This window comes from Lolium perenne, chromosome 7, assembly GCF_019359855.2.
Source record: "Lolium perenne isolate Kyuss_39 chromosome 7, Kyuss_2.0, whole genome shotgun sequence".
NCBI lineage: Eukaryota > Viridiplantae > Streptophyta > Magnoliopsida > Poales > Poaceae > Lolium > Lolium perenne.
In genome coordinates this window covers 224,685,580-224,705,741 of record NC_067250.2, presented here as the reverse complement: position 1 = coordinate 224,705,741, position 20,162 = coordinate 224,685,580, and the positions used below count along the sequence as shown (strand labels likewise).

Genomic DNA, 20,162 nt, shown 5'->3' with positions numbered 1-20,162 from the left:
GAATCATAGACCATGATGCATCAGTTTTGATATTTTGCATCCATTTTTGTTGGTCATTCAACAGCCAACAAGTGCCTCTTCTCCATGAAGCTTTCTACTTTTCAGGCATCCATGAGAATTTTCAGAACTCTTTTCTTGTTAATAACTTCATTAACATACGTCAAAAAAAAAAATAACTTCATTAACAGTACATTGATTTGGGAACCTGGAATAGTGGAATGGATAGTGGCGGTAGCTGTTTGTCTGGTGATTTGGTTGTGGCCTCGTAGGGATGTGCCTGCTACTTTGGTTGGCTGTGCGCATATCAGAGATGCTGCCTTCGGTGTCATCTGCAATTTTTTTTCCGTAAGGAATTTCATCTTCTATATTCAGTCATATGTAGCATGATACTGGAATGAAATGAAATGTCAATAGAAACTGCAATTATTTCGGATCCTGCAGATCGATGCTAATTTTTCCTATTATGTAGTGTTTGATGATTGTTATGTCTGAAACTTTGCAGATACCCCATTGATAGGACATGATTATTAGTTTGTCTAGATTGAACAAAACCGTGAAGACATAGAAGACCCAACCAGAGGTAGATGTCACATGAGCACGGCAATGCCTCTTCACCACATACTAGGTCAGGTATTTCACAGATTGCCAGTTGATTACACATAGCACCATAAACAGCTATACTATGAGCTACATTATTACAGGGCAGAGTGCACTAGACATCCTTACAATCTCATTAATTTGGCTCTCCATTTCTCCAAATAAGGAGCCAAGGCAAGCGAAAATCTTCCTTCATGGTCAATGCATACATTTGAAAAGACATACGACACTCCAGAGAAGCTTGCTTGGCTGTTTTAACTACATAACAATCATGCCCTACAATATTCACGTGAGTTTGTACCACGGGATTCCAGATTATTGCAAAACACATTTCTATTGCTGTGATGACTACCCCATGTAATTCTACAAACACTGCCTATGATGTCCTAGCTCATCATTCGAGGGCCAACAACAAAGTTAAACGTATATAATGGAATCAAAATTTCTGTTCCTCCCTGCCACAGAAGAATCACTCTCCGCTCTTAGTGGCCTTATGTGCATTCACAAGCTGCATCTGTACATCCTGTGAGACGGTATTGTGCTCCATATACTCCATTGTAAATTCACCTTTTCCCTGCAGGACATGCATAAACAAAAAAATTAAACATGGAATTAATCAGGAAAACCAACATGCTTCATGCTTGTTAATTTCTTGGTGTCAACAAAGATGGGGCTTTTCTACAGCAATATTGTACCTTCAGTCGTTCACCATGCTACTAAATTAACTACTACATAAATAACAACCAGAAAACCACCAAGACCAGGCAGTTCTCACAGTTCAATGGTGGCTTTCTAAAGTAATATTGTTGTGCGTTAAACATGCTACTAGTAAACAAATGCATATAGCACTCAGACATGTGTGAAAAATGACGTCCCCAATATAAACTATTCAATTTGAGTATTTCAAGTAGAGAAAATAGCAGACCTAAATAAAAATAGTTAGGACCAGAAAATTATTGTACACGACTCATGAACAAGAACAAAATATTACCTGTGTCATTGAACGAAGAGCTGTCGAATAGCCGAACATATTGTTTAGTGGAACCTGAAAGAGAGCAAGACGAGAGGCTAAGTTTAATAACAATATTCAAAAACAATGTACATGCTAATCGACCTAACACGTACATGACGAATTACAAACTATACCTGTTGCCCCTATATAATCTACTGGTATGGCATGGTTATTGTAGTGTTGTGTAGGAGAAATGATAAAGTTCTAAAGTGAAGTAAATTTTGCAAAATGTTGTCCAAGCTGTTGCTAGAGTAGATCAGTACAATCTCCAACCAGGCACCCACTCACCGATTAAAAAGCTTACTTGTAATGTCACGTAGGCAGTACATCAATTAATTTCCTATTGTTTAAGTTGTCTTCTGAGACATTTATGCCTACAAACTATAGAAAGCTAGAGCTACGAATGTTGATTACTACAACCACTCAGGACCAGTAACCACAATCAGATCTGCCAGCTTATCACAAGCTTGTAGTACTATCTGTACTTCAACAAGCAAAAAGAAACTGAAAGGAACAAGGTTCACATACATGGCATACTACAACTGTGTCATCGCCTTCTTGATCATTTCCAACAATAATACCTTTTCTCCTGTTTACAACATAAAGCAAAAGTAAATAGACTTGGTATGGCTTGAAGGATGAATGAATGAGTGTACAAAATACAAATTTTATAGCACCCAGGTGGCCAAAATATCACCAAGGTGTCAATGACATGTTATGAACTTGTGATACTAGAACCAAATTGTCACTATCACAGCCTTATGGCATCCCAGCAAATTATTCTTTTACAGGTGCTAAGGACGCAATAATCCCTTTTAAGTAAATGGCATGCAACTATCTGCATTTCTTGAGTAGAAAAGGAACATTTAGCGTGCCATCATGTATCATATGCTAACCATACACCTCAATACAAGCCTAGCTTGTTGATATAGAAAAACTCACTTGTTTATGTCACCAGTTACTGTGCCCTGGAACTCTGTTGGAACTTTCATTTCCACCTTCATCACGGGCTCTAATATAACAGGTTTAGCAAGAGTATAACACTGAAAAGGAAGGAACAAAGTTATGAATATCACTTGCATTCCAATTCTACCAGTCTGTCAATCACTAGAAATGACATTTGCACCCCCAGGAAAGTGGATATACTCACCTGTCTAAAAGCATAGATAGCAGCTAGCTTAAAAGCAAGCTCGCTGGAATCCACAGCATGTGAAGCCCCATCGGTCAGCGTAATTCTAATATTCTCGACAGGATGCCCTATCAACGAACCCCTGTAGTAGCAAGCATGCAAACAAAAATTATCACTCCACCTAAGTAAAATACAGAATAACTTAGCTGGTGGGGATGAGATAGACTCACGAATTGCAAGCTTCCTTGAAACCCTTCTCAATCGCTGGTATGAAGTTGGATGGAATTGCTTGTCCAATAATCATGTTCTCAAATTCGAATTTACCTTCAGAATCTGATGGAAGAGGCTCAATGTACCTGCATATTGTTGCTTCTTATCATGAAACTCCAAATGAATTATCCTAAATATTATTCATAAACTAATCTTCAGGTATGGTAAACTGGGTTCAATTAAACTTTGGCAGGTCATAATCCCACTTGAGACCATTTGGGAGAAGTATCTTCTATGCTGGCCATAAATGGTCGCTTAGGTATCAAGGCGCCATTGAGGCACTTACAATGCCAGGGCACAGTTCCAATCTTGTTCTACTGCGGCAACACGCCAACATCCACCATCCAGTACTCATCTTACAAGTGGGAATGGGGGGACTGGATATATGTCCAGAAGCAATTTGCAGCTTAAACATGCATGAATAAGGTGTTCCCATGTATATGCATCACAAAGTATTAACTTTTTGGAACCAAACAAACAAATGAAATCAAATAATGGAAACTGATTTGCCAGTAATTATTTAATTCAAATGAGCTCACCCACAGACTCGTCCATATTGACCTTGACCACCGGATTGCTTTTTGTGCAGGTAATCAAATTCGGCACGTTGGGTGATCGTTTCCCGGAAGTTCACACGAGGTTTCCCAACCTTTGCATCAACCTACATGAGTTAAAACACATCACATTTGAACTTCAATATATATAAATGTACAGCCAGTGAGTCAGACATGCAGACTAAGATTATTTAACACTTATGATTTATCATAGGAATATGACACACTTAATGAAAATGGTCAACACCAAGAATAAAGAAGAAGCTGAATAAGCCAGGCACACATAAGTATTTCTGAACTCTTATAGGTAGTTTTCAGTAGAACCAGAATACATGAAAATATGGCACCACGACATGCTGTCAACAGTCCCCTCTCTCTTTTTTTGAGGGAAGTCAACAGTCCCCTCTTTCATACTTCTAGATCTCAACTCCCCCTCCCTTCCCACTCAAAAAATCATGTGTTCATTTTAGTAATTCGCAAATGCAAATGGAAATAGGCCTGGCTTGGTGGTGCATAGAATACAGCTATATTTGCGGTGTTTCTGAGCTTGCTCTTGATGGAAATTCTGGAAAAGTGCTACTCCTTCCATCCCAAATGTAAGGTGCGGGCTTCTTTTGCACGGTCTTTGATGCATGACTTCAACCACTAATATATACCAAATTATATACGATGGGAATGTATAAATGGTATCGCTGCAATCATCTTGCAAAATTCTTTCATTTCATATATCTTAATACTAATTTTGCGGCCATATTATAAGTATAAATCATGGTCAAAATTGTAAGTTGTTAACCAGCAAAAATCAAGGGCGCATTACATTTTGGGATGGTGATTTTCAGTCTTCTTAACAAGCAGCTTAGGCTGCCGCCTTGGCGCACAATTGCCACCTATATATTTCCATAGCAAGACCATGTACCACGTGTCCACATCTGTGTTACGAAGAATTGTAGATATAGGAAAATATATTCTGGATGTTTTGTCTCCTAGAATATGGTTTGTCAAACTTTATTTGGCAAATTTTTGGTACTCCCTTTTTTTAAGCATAACGTTTGAACTGTCTGTAACTGCTGTTCAGATGCCTAGGCGCCTTGGTGGTGCTAACCTAGCACCCCCTTGCACCCGTTAGACTACTTGACGTAAGATGGTGGAACATGTTTCCGAGAGGCGGAATAGTTTATCCATTATTACTATTCCGTTTTTTTAAGTGATGTTTTGGAATCAATGCAGTCAAAAAATTAAGTTTTGACCAACAGCATATACACAATTAACCAGACCGATAATATGCTAATTGAAAACAATGCATTTCCTTTTTGATATTATGTTCAAAGAAATTTAATGGCCAAAGTACCCCTCAAAGGCTGTTGACCTAAAAGGCAGTATATGACATATGTTAAGGGTAAGACAATATATGAGATAAATGTCATAAAATTAAACCTAGACTAATATAATAGTCAGGCCCTGATAATAGTACCAACAAGCGTTTAGCAGTTTAATCGATAATCAGTTGTGTAGCTGTTTTGATTCCCAGTACAAAATAAGGCAAAACTGCAAATGATTTTTCGCACTGTTAAGAACAAAATAGATCAACTGTGTTACTGTATTATGTTGTGGGCAGCTGTAATCTCCCTGTTTCCTAGAGGCTACAGCCAAATCAGGATTATCTGCATCCTTAATCAAAACAAGGAAAAGGTAAACTAGCTCATACAGCAAACAGTTGAAAGGTTTAGCTGGCTGCCAAGGTTTACCCAACAGTTCTAACAGCGCAGACTCAGGTAGCAAGCTTAGAGTGAAGTTAACAGACATCGATGTAATAATGTGTTTTGCCCAAATAGGCGAGAAAGCCAAACATGTCTTGGAACTACTAATTGTTTGCATACCTTGTACTCTCTCTTGATGCGTTCAACATAGATATCCAAATGCAACTCACCCATACCAGAAATGATTGTCTGCAAGCATATGTTACGTTTTAGAAACTTCTTGACAATGGAATAAAACAACATAATAGATAGGCAAACAGACCTGTCCACTCTCTGGATCCAGACCAACACGGAAAGTAGGATCTTCTCTCTGGAATCGATTCAGCGCTTTTGAAAACTGAAATGTTACCATAATTAATTATTCAACACATTTAAGATATGACACATGGATCTTCAAAACAAGAGATCAGTTACTTGTCCTCCAGAATCTTTAGATATCGGGTTAACAGCCAAGGACATCACAGGTTCAGCGACATGCATTGAGGTCATAGTATATTTGACCGACCCATCTGTAAATGTATCACCTGCGATGCAAAAAAGTGGGGAATCAGGCACTGAAGAAATGCAAAAGATGGTAGCATAACCTAGAAAAGTTATGGAACAGAAAATATTTTGAATATTGAATTGCTAATAAATTTACCTGATGCACAATCAACACCAAACACAGCAACAATCTGGCCAGCATGTGCTTCTTGGATATCCTAGATTGACCACAAAGAACAAATATACTAGGCAAATTGAGTTTACAGTAATTATTCACGTGTAAACTTCAAAATAAGGTGCAACTTACCTCCATCTCATTGGAGTGCATCCTTACTAATCGTGGAACCTAGAAACAGTTAACATAAACAAGATCAGAGAAGGCAAACCTTTTAAAATTCCCCCAACAAAACAATTAAAGTGAAGTCAAAACTAAGAAATAGCATATTGAAGCTATATACAGTTCTCCTGATATGGTTACTGTTTTCCACAAGTATTTCAACCAATGCATATTGTTGTGGACAGGGATTCATGCCATACCCCAAATCAATGAAATATATGTGTTCGACAAACACCAAGTTGTTAGAAACCGAAGGGGCTGACACACTTGTCTTTGCATGTGTCTGCCTATTGAAACTATGTGACACCGTGCAACGGAAAAGAAGGAAAGTACGGTCCTCTTGGGCATTCCCTCATTTACTGTAAATTTATTGTACGAGCATCATTCGACAACACATGCTATCTAAAACAGGTAACTCTGTAGATTCGGTTATGAGTTATTATGGCACTATGGGCAAAAAATTAAACCTATTAGCACTTTCAAAGTAAAAGAAATGTGATTCTTTCCAACTCTATTTAAAAAAACAAAGGTGTTTACTCATAAATAAAAACAAACTCGATCTTTAAATATTAAAATCATTAAATACAATGTGTAAACTTCATATTCCAATATTTCAAATTTAAACTAAAGAATACTGAAATTAATGGTCTACTTTCAAAGAAAAAGTAAGTAAAAACAAACGGCGAAAAATATACAAAGGATTATGAAATACATAATTCAATACCAGAAGCAGAAAATCAAAAACAATATTAATAATGAAAGACCAAACAAGTCTTCAGATTATAATTGAAGTATAAAAATCTAGCAACTATAATATTTTTCAAAAGTAAACACATTTCAGTTTCAAATTTTTAATAGTAATTCAAAACAAGGAAGCACAAATTTGAAACTGGGAAAAATGAAGTATACCTATGCAATTTTGTGTCAAAAGATCGGATTTATTTCAGCAAAACAAAAACATGCAACATTGCAGCTACCATCAAAATATAATTACAAATCAAATATGTAACATAAACCATCACATTTTCTTATTTTTCTGTATCATGGCAGTATATTCACCAGTGGTCACAGACTCACATCTGTAACAGCTCTACGATATAGTGGTTAAAAAGCAGGAGCGAGCTAGCCCACAATTTCGAATATAACTTTTTAACCCTTTTTATTTTTTCTCTTACATTAAAGTAAGCCCCTCCCGTTTCTTCACCTACAATCAATCTATACTAGTGCATGGCCCCTCAAAATACGAAATATTGGCATGCTCAATTGTTAAGGCAAACCTTTTTTTCATTAAAGTAAATCCCTCTTGTTTCTCCACAGAATAATTAATCTATAGTAGTATATGGCCCCTCAAATACAAAATATTGGCATGGTCAAATGTTAAAGATGTGCTGAAAGAATAATATGGCAAGTTGGCAAGTACAACTTAACCGTCCTTGCTGGGACTTAATATTAATTCTAGGTCTTACTTTGATCTTTTTCCCCGTGTTCACATTGTGTATGAAGTCACCCTTCCGAATCACACCTTCATAGATTCTAGACAGGCAGAAGAAGAAATGATTAGTTTAGACGCAAAATAATGTGTCCAATACAGAGAAATAATGCATGATACTGCAACAAAGTCGGTTTGTAGAAGATCCATAATCACCTTAGATATGTCAACTGACCGAAACGGCCTTCCTCAAGCTTAAAGGCTAATGCTACAAGTGGCCCAGCTGGAGTTCCAGATAATGAGACCTAACCATGAAACGAGGTGGTAATTCATCATGAAAGCTAATAAAATGTAGATTCAATAGTAAGAACTTCATGGAAAAATTAATAGTAAGAGCTTATCAATATAACAGGCAGGTACGGTGCAACACTCTTTGCTTGCAAATAAAATCAGACTTTATCTACTTTACAGATTTTTTTCATCTTTTTTTTCGAGAAAACGCAATGACATTGCGTTTCTTTTCATTGCAAAGGAGAAGAATAGTTTGTTACAAGATCACACCTCCATGGAGGGTGAAAAACAACCGGCAACTAACAGAAAAACTAGTGCACATCCCAGTCTACAGGTAACACGGCGCGAAGGCCAAGGGCTCCAGCTCTCGCCCAAAGTGCCGCCTCTGCCTTGATCTTGTCATTCACTCTCTGGATGGACGGCTGCTCTCCATCGAAGACACACGAGTTTCGGTGCTTCCAAATCAACCAGGGCACAAGAAGCGTGGCGGTTGCAAGGCCTTTTCGCATTGGCTTGGGTGTGTGCTGCCTTGCAGTAGTCCACCATTCGTGGAGGGTAGGCTCGCCGTCAGGAGGTCGACAAGTAAGCCGTAGCCAGGACAGTGTGTCGTACCAAACCTGCCTAGAGAAGGGGCAAGCCAAGGTGAGGTGATGCATGGACTCGGCCTCTTGGTCGCATAGCAGGCACCGAGGATGGTGCTGCAGCCCTCGCCGTCGTAGCCGCTCCGCCGTCCAGCACCGGTCTTTGTTAGCCAACCAATGGAAGAATTTGACGCGCGGAGGCGCCCAAGTTTTCCACAGCAGCTTCCAGGCCGGGCAAGCCCTGGACCCCTGGAATGTGCTCCGGTAGCAGGACTTAGCCGAGTAAACGCCGTTTGTGCTCCATCTCCAGACGATCTGATCAGGCTGGTCTGTGAGGACAGTCGCCTCCACCCGTGTCCAGAGCATAAGGTACTGGCCCAGCTCTTGGAGTCCAAGCACGCCGTGGATGTCACGCGCCCAGCTGTGGTCGAGCAGCCCATCTCTGATGGAGGTTGCCTTCCGACGTCTCTTAGGGATACATGCGTATAGCTCAGGGGCGATTTGACTGACAGAGCGACCGGCGATCCATCTGTCTTCCCAGAATCTGCCGAGGTGTCCGTCGCCGACGATCATGTGCGTCGAGGCAAAGAACAGGCTCTGCTCCTGGCGCGAGAATTGCAGCTCAAGCCCACTCCATGCTCTGACTTGATCCGTTCTGTTATACCAAAGCCATCGCATCCGAAGCGCGAGCCCGGCCCTCTCCATGTCCTGAACACCAAGGCCTCCAAGAGATAGAGGCCTGCATACAGCTTGCCAGTTAACGTGGCAATGCCCGCCGTTGGCCTCGGCGCGGCCGTCCCAAAGGAAGCCTCTCTGGATTTTCTCAAGGAGCTTTAGGATGCATTTCGGCGGCTGCAGCACAAGGATCTGATGTAGGGGGATCGCAGCCAGAACAGATTTCACAAGGACTAGCCTTCCAGAGCGGTCCATGAGCCTAGACTTCCAGGTGGGTAGCTTGGCCGCGGTTTTGCTGACCAGCGGCTGCATCTGCGCACGGGTAGGGCGGCGGAGCGTGAGCGGTATGCCAAGGTAGGTCAGTGGCAGCTCCGCAAGCTGGCATCCCAGAGTTGCCGCGATCACCTCGCTGTCGTCCGGCTCACAGTTGAGCATAGTGGCGGAGCTTTTACCATAGTTGACGAGGAGCCCAGAGGCTCGGCCAAACAGGTGTAGGATCGCCCTCACGGCGCCGGTATCCTTACTTCTAAATTTGTACAATGAGTGGTGGAAGATGCAAAGTGCCATAAAGCACAGAAGGGAGAAACAACCATAGTTACTCAATCAAATATATAGCAGAGACTATTTACCTTCTCTTCTGAATTGTTTTGGTCAAGGGCTGAGTTCTCAACTTCCAGTGGGCAAGGTAGATAGTCAAGCACACCATTAAGAAGAGGTTGAACACCCTATAAAACAGGTCACAACGATCAAACATGTAAGCGATGAAACACCAATGACAAGACTGTTAGCATCCTAGTATTAACAATACAGATGGCAACTGCAGGTTCTTGAAAATCCAAGAGTGCTAATAAGAACTGTGGACAATCGTATCACCACCTAAACCACCAAAGTATGATAATCAGTACAGTAGAGTCTAAATGTGATCGTTTTGAATAACCAAAATTCACCTCCATGTTTATATGCAATTTGTCTTTGTTCTATAACTGTGCTGGCAAAAGAAGACAACAAACACAAAGCAAAGGCTCGATCCAATAATCTCATATGTTCTTATGCTTCTGAACTTCTTCAAAGTCACGCTCTAATGACCTCCATGAAGTGCACGCATGAGAACATGTCAAATCTACAGCACTCCAATGAACCACTGTAAGGTAATTACCAAGAGAAAATGGATTTCACTATCAAGGTCCTAGGCTCCTAGCTCTTAAACATCAGTAAAGTAGTAGCAGTAAAAGTTACATGTCGGAGACTGTAGACCTTTACGATGTGTCAATGACAGAATCTATTTGCAAACAGAGGGACTATTAGTTTATTTTTTGTATTATTAAGATAGACAATAATGCAGTGCCATATTCTTCTTTAAAATAATACGATTATTAAGTTAATAAATCTTTCGAGATTATGTAGAAAGTTTGGAACTCATTTTAACTACTCCCTCTGTTCCAAAAAAAAAAAAAACCGCTCAAGTTTGTCTAGATACGGTTGAATCTAAACATGTTTTTATTGTGTAGATACATCCGTACCTAATAAAAGTTGCGCAGCTTTTTTCTGAAACAGAGGGAGTATCATAAAACTATTTAGGACCTTCCACAGTTGTACATGAATGAAAAGAACGACAAGAACGACAGAAAGGACGGAAAGTGCGGCGACATACCTTATTTTTGAATGCACTTCCCATGTATACTGGTATGAACTTGCGTGCTATTGTCGCCCTTCGGATAGCCGCCTGGTCGGAAAGTAAAAAAGACACCAAAAAGCGTACAAATCAGTTAGGAACTAACTGGAAGTATCAACTCTATGCTCTTCCAAAAGACAACATGATACTACTAGGGAAATCGGCAAAGGTATTATTAGAGGTGATATTGACCATAACTTGTCAACATAATTGCAAGTAATATCATAAGGTTAAAGTATGTGATTTATCACAATTTAAAACATGTAAAGATGATAGTCTCCTCATATTAAACATATATACGTTATATAAGTTTCCTGATGCTTGTTTAAAAAATTTGTGGATTTCCGCCTTCAGTATTCGCAAATGTCCATTAGAATATGGTTATTATGGAAAACACTAGCAACAGACTGTGGATTTCTTTTTTAAACAACAAAACCTATTGACATCACAGGCATTCAATTATCATTTTTATAGGTTTGAGATAACGCAAGTTAGTATTGTTCAACATGATCAGCAGGTAATAAAAATATCATTTTCAACTTGACTTATCATTGATGGCATTTTTTAACAATATAATTAGAAGAAAAAAAAATTGCACTACCCAACAATCAAAACGTATTTAAAATGGCTTGTGCAATTAGAAATGAAGCCCATTTGCCCCCATTGAGCTTTGCAAGAAATTCACATAATCTTTGAACTACAGAACCCAGTATTTCTACCCAAATAAGGCTTCATTCCACCCTGAGTCCGCTTGGGAGGATGATTTCACCGACATGGAGGCAATTTGGTATGTCTACAGCTTACATCACATAACTTACAACGGTGCCATTCTAGGCACTTATAGCAAATAAGCTTCCTCCGTATAACAAAAAAGTAATCAAAGTCGTCAAAAAGTAAATTATCTAATGACACAAACTGCAAAATCCAAGGGTTTTAAATGGTCTTATTACTTCAACATGATTACTGTCTAACAGCTGTAGCTACATGCTGACATCTGTTTCAAAAGGCGTAGCCAATAATAATAATGGGCGTAAGTTAAATAAACCTTAAGCTCATCGGCTGATATTGGCTCATCACTGAGAAAAGCTTCCGCAAGCTGGTCATCGACTTCTGAAACAACTTCAATAAGTTCACGTCTCTTCTCCATTACTAAATCTTGCATGTTGGATGGGACATCAGATGCAACAACCTCCTGCCTGCACATTAGAAATGACGTGTCATTCAAGATTCCAGATACCTATAGCCCTCACAACTAAATGCTTATATAGAACAGGGACATACCCACTTCCACCCTCAAACTTTAAAGCCTTTAACTCCACAAGATCCACAAGGCCCTCAAACTCCTCTTCCAATCCTATAGGCACTTGTACAGCTGCACTTTGGTGACGTAATTTGGCCCGGGCCTTGAATAGAACACAAAAAAAGCTATACTCAGCTACAGAAATTGATAGCAAGGGATAACTGCAAGACACCTCACCAGAATTATAAAACCTGGACATGATATCAGAAATAAATGAAAAGCCTGAAAGTAAGCACAATAATGATGATTTCCAATAGTCTCAAAACACAGGACCTCTAACACCAAGATGTATGCCTGGTCTAAATTGCACATAAAAAAAAATGCAAAGCCAGCCCCTATTGCACTTATAAAGTCACAGTTTTCCCCTTTTACTTTGAACCAGCTAAGTCATACCTTCCAGAAACAGTCTTTAGATTGCATGCAAGGCAAAAGATGAGCTGATTTAGAAATGAAGGTTTTAAAATATTTGGAATCAATAATACAAGTGGTAACTGCGATTTACCACCCAGGACATCGATGCTTTTTCAACTAAGCACTTCAGTGCAAAGCAACGTAGCATATACTCAACTGCAACTTTTTTCAGAATTTAAATGCAGGTACAAAACGTATTTTCCTCACAGATAATCAGCTAGCAACTATATGATACTTACATCTTATAGTCTTATAGACATGGATTGAAATTTTACCCACTCCCACCAAGAGGAAAAATATTTTACTAACATCAAAGGAGAGAGCATAAGCCTCACACACCTCATAGTAAAAGCATTAGTGTATAGTCCATAGAAATCAGCCTGACACTCACCTGGTTGAGAACTTTCCATGGATCAGCTCCCATACGGTCCAACTTGTTAATAAATGCGACCCTTGGAATTTCATATCTCTTCATCTGTCGATCAACAGTAATTGACTGACTTTGTACGCCACCAACACTACATAGCACAAGTATAGCGCCATCAAGAACACGGAGGGCCCTTTCAACCTCAACGGTGAAATCCACGTGACCTGGGGTATCAATGATATTAACCTGCAATTGATATAACACAAGAACAGTGTAAGGTATGTCAAACTACAAGCATTCTGATAGTACAATACAAGGGATAGTGATCAATGCTCGTATACATGACGACAAAACAAAGTTGCTTCTGAGGGTCACTTCCAAAGTTCTGCTAGTACTAGCCTACTAGGTACATGCATGGTTCTGATGTATCAGTCTCAACCAGTCATACTAACCCAGACCCACAGATCCTAGTTTGAATCCCAGTGATCAGGGAGCTGTGTTCTGGCACAAAAACAGCTAATTAAGATGCAGGTGGGACTTTAACGACTAAGTGCAGGTAGCTCGGTCAACTCACATCGATAGTGGCCCCTTGCAATGAAATACATGTCTATCAAAATAACTCCTTTCATTCTTTTTAAACAGTCCACTGACATCGAGCACTTACATCCAGACTGATTGTAGCTCAGGGAGAATTCAAAAATGGCAATCTACTTGAACAAGAATAAATGGCTCTTTGGTGGTGGCTGGCAACCATCCCTATCTTATGCAAATTTGCCATTTCCTCCATTTCTCCTCTGACCATAGTTTTGATATAGTTATTGGGGCTACTTCATTCATGGTATCAACAATGCTAACATGTTTAGGAATGACAAATCAAGCAATCACATTTTCCTGATGTCATTTTTTTTTGCATTTGCATGAATGACATCACATGGCATTGTTGATTGATTTTTTTTCCAATTTTCCTCGCGCATTTTGTAAGTCTGGGCATACCATGGTAATAATAAAAGCCAACGAAACAAGCCAGCCCAGTTAAATTAGCCCTCATCTTTATATGCCTAACTCCTTGAAGCAGAAACAGATTGCGGGGGACACCTTGCTGGCACAAATCTACAGCCTGAAAACTGTTGACTGGACCACTACAACATGATGCACTAGACACATCTACAGACACTAAAGCTACAGACAGCAATGTACTACTGCAATACTCTAAAACAAAAGATCTGGTCCAAGATCTCAATGAAGCATCGAACAAATTATCAGCAGAGTGAAACACGAAATGCAGAGATTAAATACAAGACACTTGCAACTAATATATACTAGGTATGGAAATAAATTATTGTCCTATGTTAGTGCCAAGTATTTATGTTGGTCGGTTTGGTTTTAATATTAAACTCCGGGAAACATGTAAATATTATTATCTCACAGTTGAATTATCCTATATGGATCAGCTAAAACCTAAGCAAAACGAACCGAACAACAATGATCATCAAATTGATAAGATCAGACGGAAATGGATCAGCTAAAAAACTGAGCAAGGGGAGGTGAGAAATGGACCTGGTATCCGTTCCAGGTACAGTAGGTAGCGGCCGACTGGATGGTGATGCCCTTCTCGCGCTCGAGGTCCATGGAGTCCATCTTGGCGCCGACGCCGTCGCGGCCACGCACCTCGTGGATCTCGTGGATGCGACCGGTGTAGTAGAGGACCCGCTCCGTGAGCGTGGTCTTGCCGGAGTCGATGTGCGCCGAGATACCGATGTTCCGCATCCGATCCATGGACTCGCGCCACCGCGCCAGCTCCTTGTCGTCTCCCCGCGCCCTCATAGCCGACGCCGAGGACATCGCCCGCCGGGCCGACGCCGCTGCGGCCGCGGCCGCGGGCGAGGGGGCGTCGGCGAGGGGCTGGAGGAGGACGGAGAAAGGGCGGAAGGAGGAGAGGAGGTGGGAGGCGGAGCGCCGGGCCATGGCCATCGCCGCCTAGGAAATTCTGGGCGGCGGCGGCGGCGCGTTGGGTTCTGCACTAAAACCCTAGGGAGTCAACCTCTGGCAAATGGCAAGACAAGTTGGAACTCAGCAGTGCATCGCGCAGCCTGACGGGTGACGGCGCTGCCGACGTGTTTGATCTACCTGTGTTCGTTTGTCCAGTATCCAGCAAACGATAGTTTGGTTTAAATTCACGCCCTGATTCAACAGCACGCCATGAGTAAATAATAAGACTATTTTTTTCTCAAAAAGAAATAAGAATATTTTTTAGTTTAATTTAAGACTATTTATTAACACGGAGTAAAAAAATGGAGACAAGTTTGACTTTCCCGAACCGAAGATGTGGGTATACTTTATGATATCAACGGCATGACCTAGATCCGGTAAGCCTGGGTGGCCCACAGATGGTGATGTGGCATGTGGCCCATCGGGTGGTCCAGTTGTTGTAGATTGGGAAGGATGAAGTCCAGCCCAGGAGCAGAGAGCCGGATCCCAACCGACCTACGAAGGAGGCCGGATCCTTGAAGGCCCATAAGGTATCTGTATCCAGTACGACATAGATGGAAGGCGGATCCTTGACGTACACGGCAAGATATTGTACCGTAGTTAGGCAACTTGTATTCCGGCTAGGACTCTCCATGTAAACTCTAGATCTGTGCGCTCCTTTATAAGCCGGATCCCGGGATCCCTAGAGACACAACCACTACTCATGGTAACAACGCGAAAGCGCCCATATAATTCCAGACAAGCAGCAGTAGGCCCTGTCATCGAGCAGGTGTTCCGAAGCTGGGTAAATCGCGTACCACCGTCTTGGGGACTCTCCGCCCTATGGCCCCTATTTCTTCTCCCCCTCGTGAGGATCCCTCCTCCGAGGTACCGTCGAATAGGCAACGACAGTTGGCGCCCACCGTGGGGCCTGCGGCGTCTAGAGGCCGGAACCGGGAGGGTTCTACCTTCGGAGGCATCGACGACACCATCGCCGTGGGGCGCGTCATGTACGCCGAAAACCTTCCGATCGTCCCTGAGGACAAGTGCTGGATTCCGGCTAGGACAAACCCCGTCAAACTCTCTATCATCCCGATTGGCGGGATACACATCTTCATCGGCGAGATCGTCGATTCCGACGGAAACGCACTAGTAAGTAACGCTGACGCGACCGCCGCTAAGCAGGACGTAGTCGTGAAGATCCGATCTGAGATGCAGGAACTTCCTAAGGACGATTCCGCCTTAGATCTGGAAAATTTGAAACCCACCCAATCCGTCCTTGAGAAGGAAACAACGGTGAAAGACCAATGCAGATTCGCCTGGGTCTCCCAGGTGTTAGAGAAGCAAAGGTGCCACTTCGTGCACTTCCTCGCACATACCGCTGGAACCGCTCTTCCTCAAGAAGAAGCTGAACCCATGCAGGATGAGGCTGCCGGAGCAGGCGACGCCCCGGAGCAGCAAGAGGCTGCCGGAGATAGCAACGCACCGGATCAGCAGGAGGATGCCAGAGACAAAGAAGAATCGATTCTAGGCAACCTAAGCCCAATCTTCGACGACGCATCCACTATGGACACGGAAGAGTACAACCACACCATGAAGGAGTTGAAGGATGAAGAACAAGCTGATGCGGAATCCACTCCGCCCAAGGAGGTCTTTGCAACCATAATTGGGCTAGAGCAAGGAACCGACGAGGAAGCAACTCCCTCCGACCCCATGGAGGCAGGGCCTTCCGAATCCGGGAGCAAGGATTACTTGACCCCAGCAGAGCTCGTGGAGCAAGCAGGCATAGGCGCCTTAATTCACACAAAAGTCCTCAATAATCCTATAACTCCGGAGGAAACCGCAGATCCAGTAGCTCTGGAAGCAGCAAGGAAGGAGATGTTGGCCACCGCCAAGAGAATTTCCACCACCGCAATGGCGATGCTGGAAGAAAGGCAAGAGGCTCGAGAAGTAATGCATGGTTTCCTCAAAAGAGAGCGCGAAGCTGTAGACTCCTTGCAGAAGGCCAAAAAGCTCCGAGAACATTGGGAATCCATGGTAAAAGATGCTCACAAGGAAGCAGACAAGATCTGACAGGATGCCATTGGCCCACGCAAGATCACCTTTGCGACTCCCTCTGATCAACAGCCGCTCACAACTCCAAAATAAAACATGCAGAAGGCTGCGGAGATTTTGACCAAGAAGAATGAGGAAATCGACATCAACCACCTCCGCACACTCGTCGCTTCAGCAATGTAGCAGCAGAGCAAGGCAGACACTTCGCGCAAGTTGGAATCTAACCCAAAGTTATGCATGTCCACTGCGGAGAAGGATGCCTCCGGAAGCAAGCATCGTGACGACGAATCGCGCACCGGATCCACGGAGCGCAGAAGGAGAACCAGAGAACACCCAAATCCGATCCCCGTACCGTCAAAGACGCCTCCGTCAGACCCGAAGAAGGGAAAGGATGGAATGTACACTGGCAGGGACAAGTACCGGAACCCGTTGATACGTCTCCGACGTATCGATAATTTCTTATGTTCCATGCCACATTATTGATGATATCTACATATTTTATGCATATTTTATGTCATTATTATGCGTTTTCCGGAACTAACCTATTGACGAGATGCCGAAGGGCCAGTTGCTGTTTTCTGCTGTTTTTGGTTTCAGAAATCCTAGTAAGGAAATATTCTCGGAATCGGACGAAATCAATGCCCAGCATCCTATTTTTCCACGAAGCTTCCAGAACACCCGAGAGTCGCCAGAGGGGAGCCCTGGTGGGCCCAGGAGGTAGGCCGGCGCGGCCCAGGCCCTGGCCGCGCCGCCTTACCCTCTCACCGACTCTTCGACCCTCCGACTCCGCCTCTTCGCCTATTTAAGCCCCCTCGACCTAAAACCTCGACACGGAAAAGCCACGGTACGAGAAACCATCCAGAGCCGCCGCCATCGCGAAGCCAAGATCTGGGGGACAGGAGTCTCTGTTCCGGCACGCCGCCGGGACGGGGAAGTGCCCCCGGAAGGCTTCTCCATCGACACCACCGCCATCTTCATCAACGCTGCTGTCTCCCATGAGGAGGGAGTAGTTCTCCATCGAGGCTCGGGGCTGTACCGGTAGCTATGTGGTTAATCTCTCTCCTATGTACTTCAATACAATGATCTCATGAGCTGCTTTACATGATTGAGATTCATATGAGTTTTGTATCACTATTCATCTATGTGCTACTCTAGTGATATTATTAAAGTACTCTATTCCTCCTGCATGGTGTAAAGGTGGCAGTGTGTGCATCATGTAGTACTTGGCGTAGTTTATGATTGTGATCTCTTGTAGATTATGAAGTTAACTATTGCTATGATGGTATTGATGTGATCTATTTGGTTGTGTTGATCTGTCATGCACTCTAAGGTTATTTAAATATGAATATCGAATATTGTGGAGCTTGTTAACTCCGGCATTGAGGGTTCGTGTAATCCTACACAATTAGTGGTGTTCATCATCCAACAAGAGAGTGTAGAGTCTAGCATCTATCTATTTATTCTGTTATGTGATCAATGTTGAGAGTGTCCACTAGTGAAAGTATAATCCCTAGGCCTTGTTCCTAAATACTGCTATCGCTGCTTGTTTCTTGTTTTATCGCGTTTCTCTGCCTCGCAATATTACCACCATCAACTACACGCCAAAGAAGCACTTTTCTGGCGCCGTTACTACTGCTCATACTTATTCATACCACCTGTATTTCACTATCTCTTCGCCGAACTAGTGCACCTATTAGGTGTGTTGGGGACACAAGAGACTTCTTGCTTTGTGGTTGCAGGGTTGCATGAGAGGGATATCTTTGACCTCTTCCTCCCTGAGATCGATAAACCTTGGGTGATCCACTTAAGGGAAACTTGCTGCTGTTCTACAAACCTCTGCTCTTGGAGGCCCAACACTGTCTACAAGAATAGAAGCTCCAGTAGACATCAAGCACTTTTCTGGCGCCGTTGCCGGGGAGGAAAGGTAAAAGGCACTCATACTCCGGTTCCAGGTAACAGTACTTTTCTAGCGCTATTGTGTTTGTGCTCGAAGCTATTTCCTTTAGATCCTGCAATTGCATCTTTTTGTTTCTTGTTTACACTAGTTAGGCATAATGGAAAACAACAAAAATATGAGAGATCTTTATGAACTTTATCTTGAATTAGGACATGATGTGTTTGAAGAGAGAATTAAAAAACCCATGGAACTTTATATGCGTGCTAATGGGAATGTTATTAATATGAATGCTTTGAACACTATTGTTGCTAATGCTATGGAAAAAATTCTAAGCTTGGGGAAGCTGGTTTTGATGAGCATGATCTTTTTAGTCCCCCAAGCACTGAGGAGGAAATTTACTTTGATGATACTTTGCCTCCTATTTATGATGATTATAATGATAGTAGTCTTTTGGTTCCACCTGTTATGGAGGATGAATTTGATTATGATTACATTATGCCTCCTATATTTGATGATAGCTACTTTGTTGAATTTGCTCCCACTACAACTAATAAAAATGACTATGCTTATGTGGAGAGTAATAATTTTATGCATGAGACTCATGATAAGAATGTTTCACTTGATAGTTATATTATTGAGTTTGCTCATGATGCTACTGAAAATTATTATGAGAGAGGAAAATATGGTTGTAGAAATTTTCATGTTACTAAAACACCTCTCTATGTGCTGAAATTTTTGAAGCTACACTTGTTTTATCTTCCTATGCTTGTCACTTTGCTCTTCATGAACTTGTTTATTTACAAGATTCCTATGCATAGGAAGCATGTTAGACTTAAATGTGTTTTGAATTTGCCTCTTGATGCTCTCTTTTGCTTCAAATACTATTTCTTGCGAGTGCATCACTAAAACTGCTGAGCCCATCTTAATGGCTATAAAGAAAGAACTTCTTGGGAGATAACCCATGTGTTTATTTTGATACAGTACCTTTGTTTTATATTTGTGTCTTGGAAGTTGTTACTACTGTAGCAACCTCTCCTTATCTTAGTTTTGTTGCATTGTTGTGCCAAGTAAAGTCTTTGATAGTAAGGTTATACTAGATTTGGATTACTGCGCAGAAATAGATTTCTTGCTGTCACGAATCTGGGCCGAATTCTCTGTAGGTAACTCAGAAAATTATGCCAATTTACGTGAGTGATCCTCAGATATGTATGCAACTTCCATTCAATTTGAGCATTTTCATTTGAGCAAGTCTGGTGCCTCAATAAAATTCGTCTTTACGGACTGTTCTGTTTTGACAGATTCTGCCTTTTATTTCGCATTGCTTCTTTTGCTATGTGGGATGGATTTCTTTGTTCCATTGACTTCCAGTAGCTTTGA

General features: G+C 42.0%; 1 protein-coding gene across 1 annotated transcript; it reads right to left on the bottom strand.

Annotated features, from left to right (window-relative positions):
• Positions 1–819: 819 nt before the first annotated feature.
• LOC127313730 (elongation factor G, mitochondrial) lies at positions 820–14,951 on the bottom strand. Its single transcript, XM_051344203.2, has 20 exons — positions 14,423–14,951; positions 12,890–13,111; positions 12,069–12,190; positions 11,833–11,983; positions 10,767–10,838; positions 9,745–9,840; positions 7,785–7,873; positions 7,606–7,672; positions 6,110–6,148; positions 5,960–6,020; positions 5,734–5,843; positions 5,582–5,656; positions 5,440–5,508; positions 3,548–3,669; positions 2,969–3,094; positions 2,760–2,880; positions 2,552–2,652; positions 2,138–2,198; positions 1,589–1,642; positions 820–1,171 (listed from the first exon to the last, which is right to left on the bottom strand). Exons 1-20 carry the CDS (start codon positions 14,834–14,836, stop codon positions 1,067–1,069), a joined length of 2,277 nt encoding a protein of 758 aa, XP_051200163.1. The 5' UTR covers positions 14,837–14,951; the 3' UTR covers positions 820–1,066.
• Positions 14,952–20,162: the final 5,211 nt, after the last annotated feature.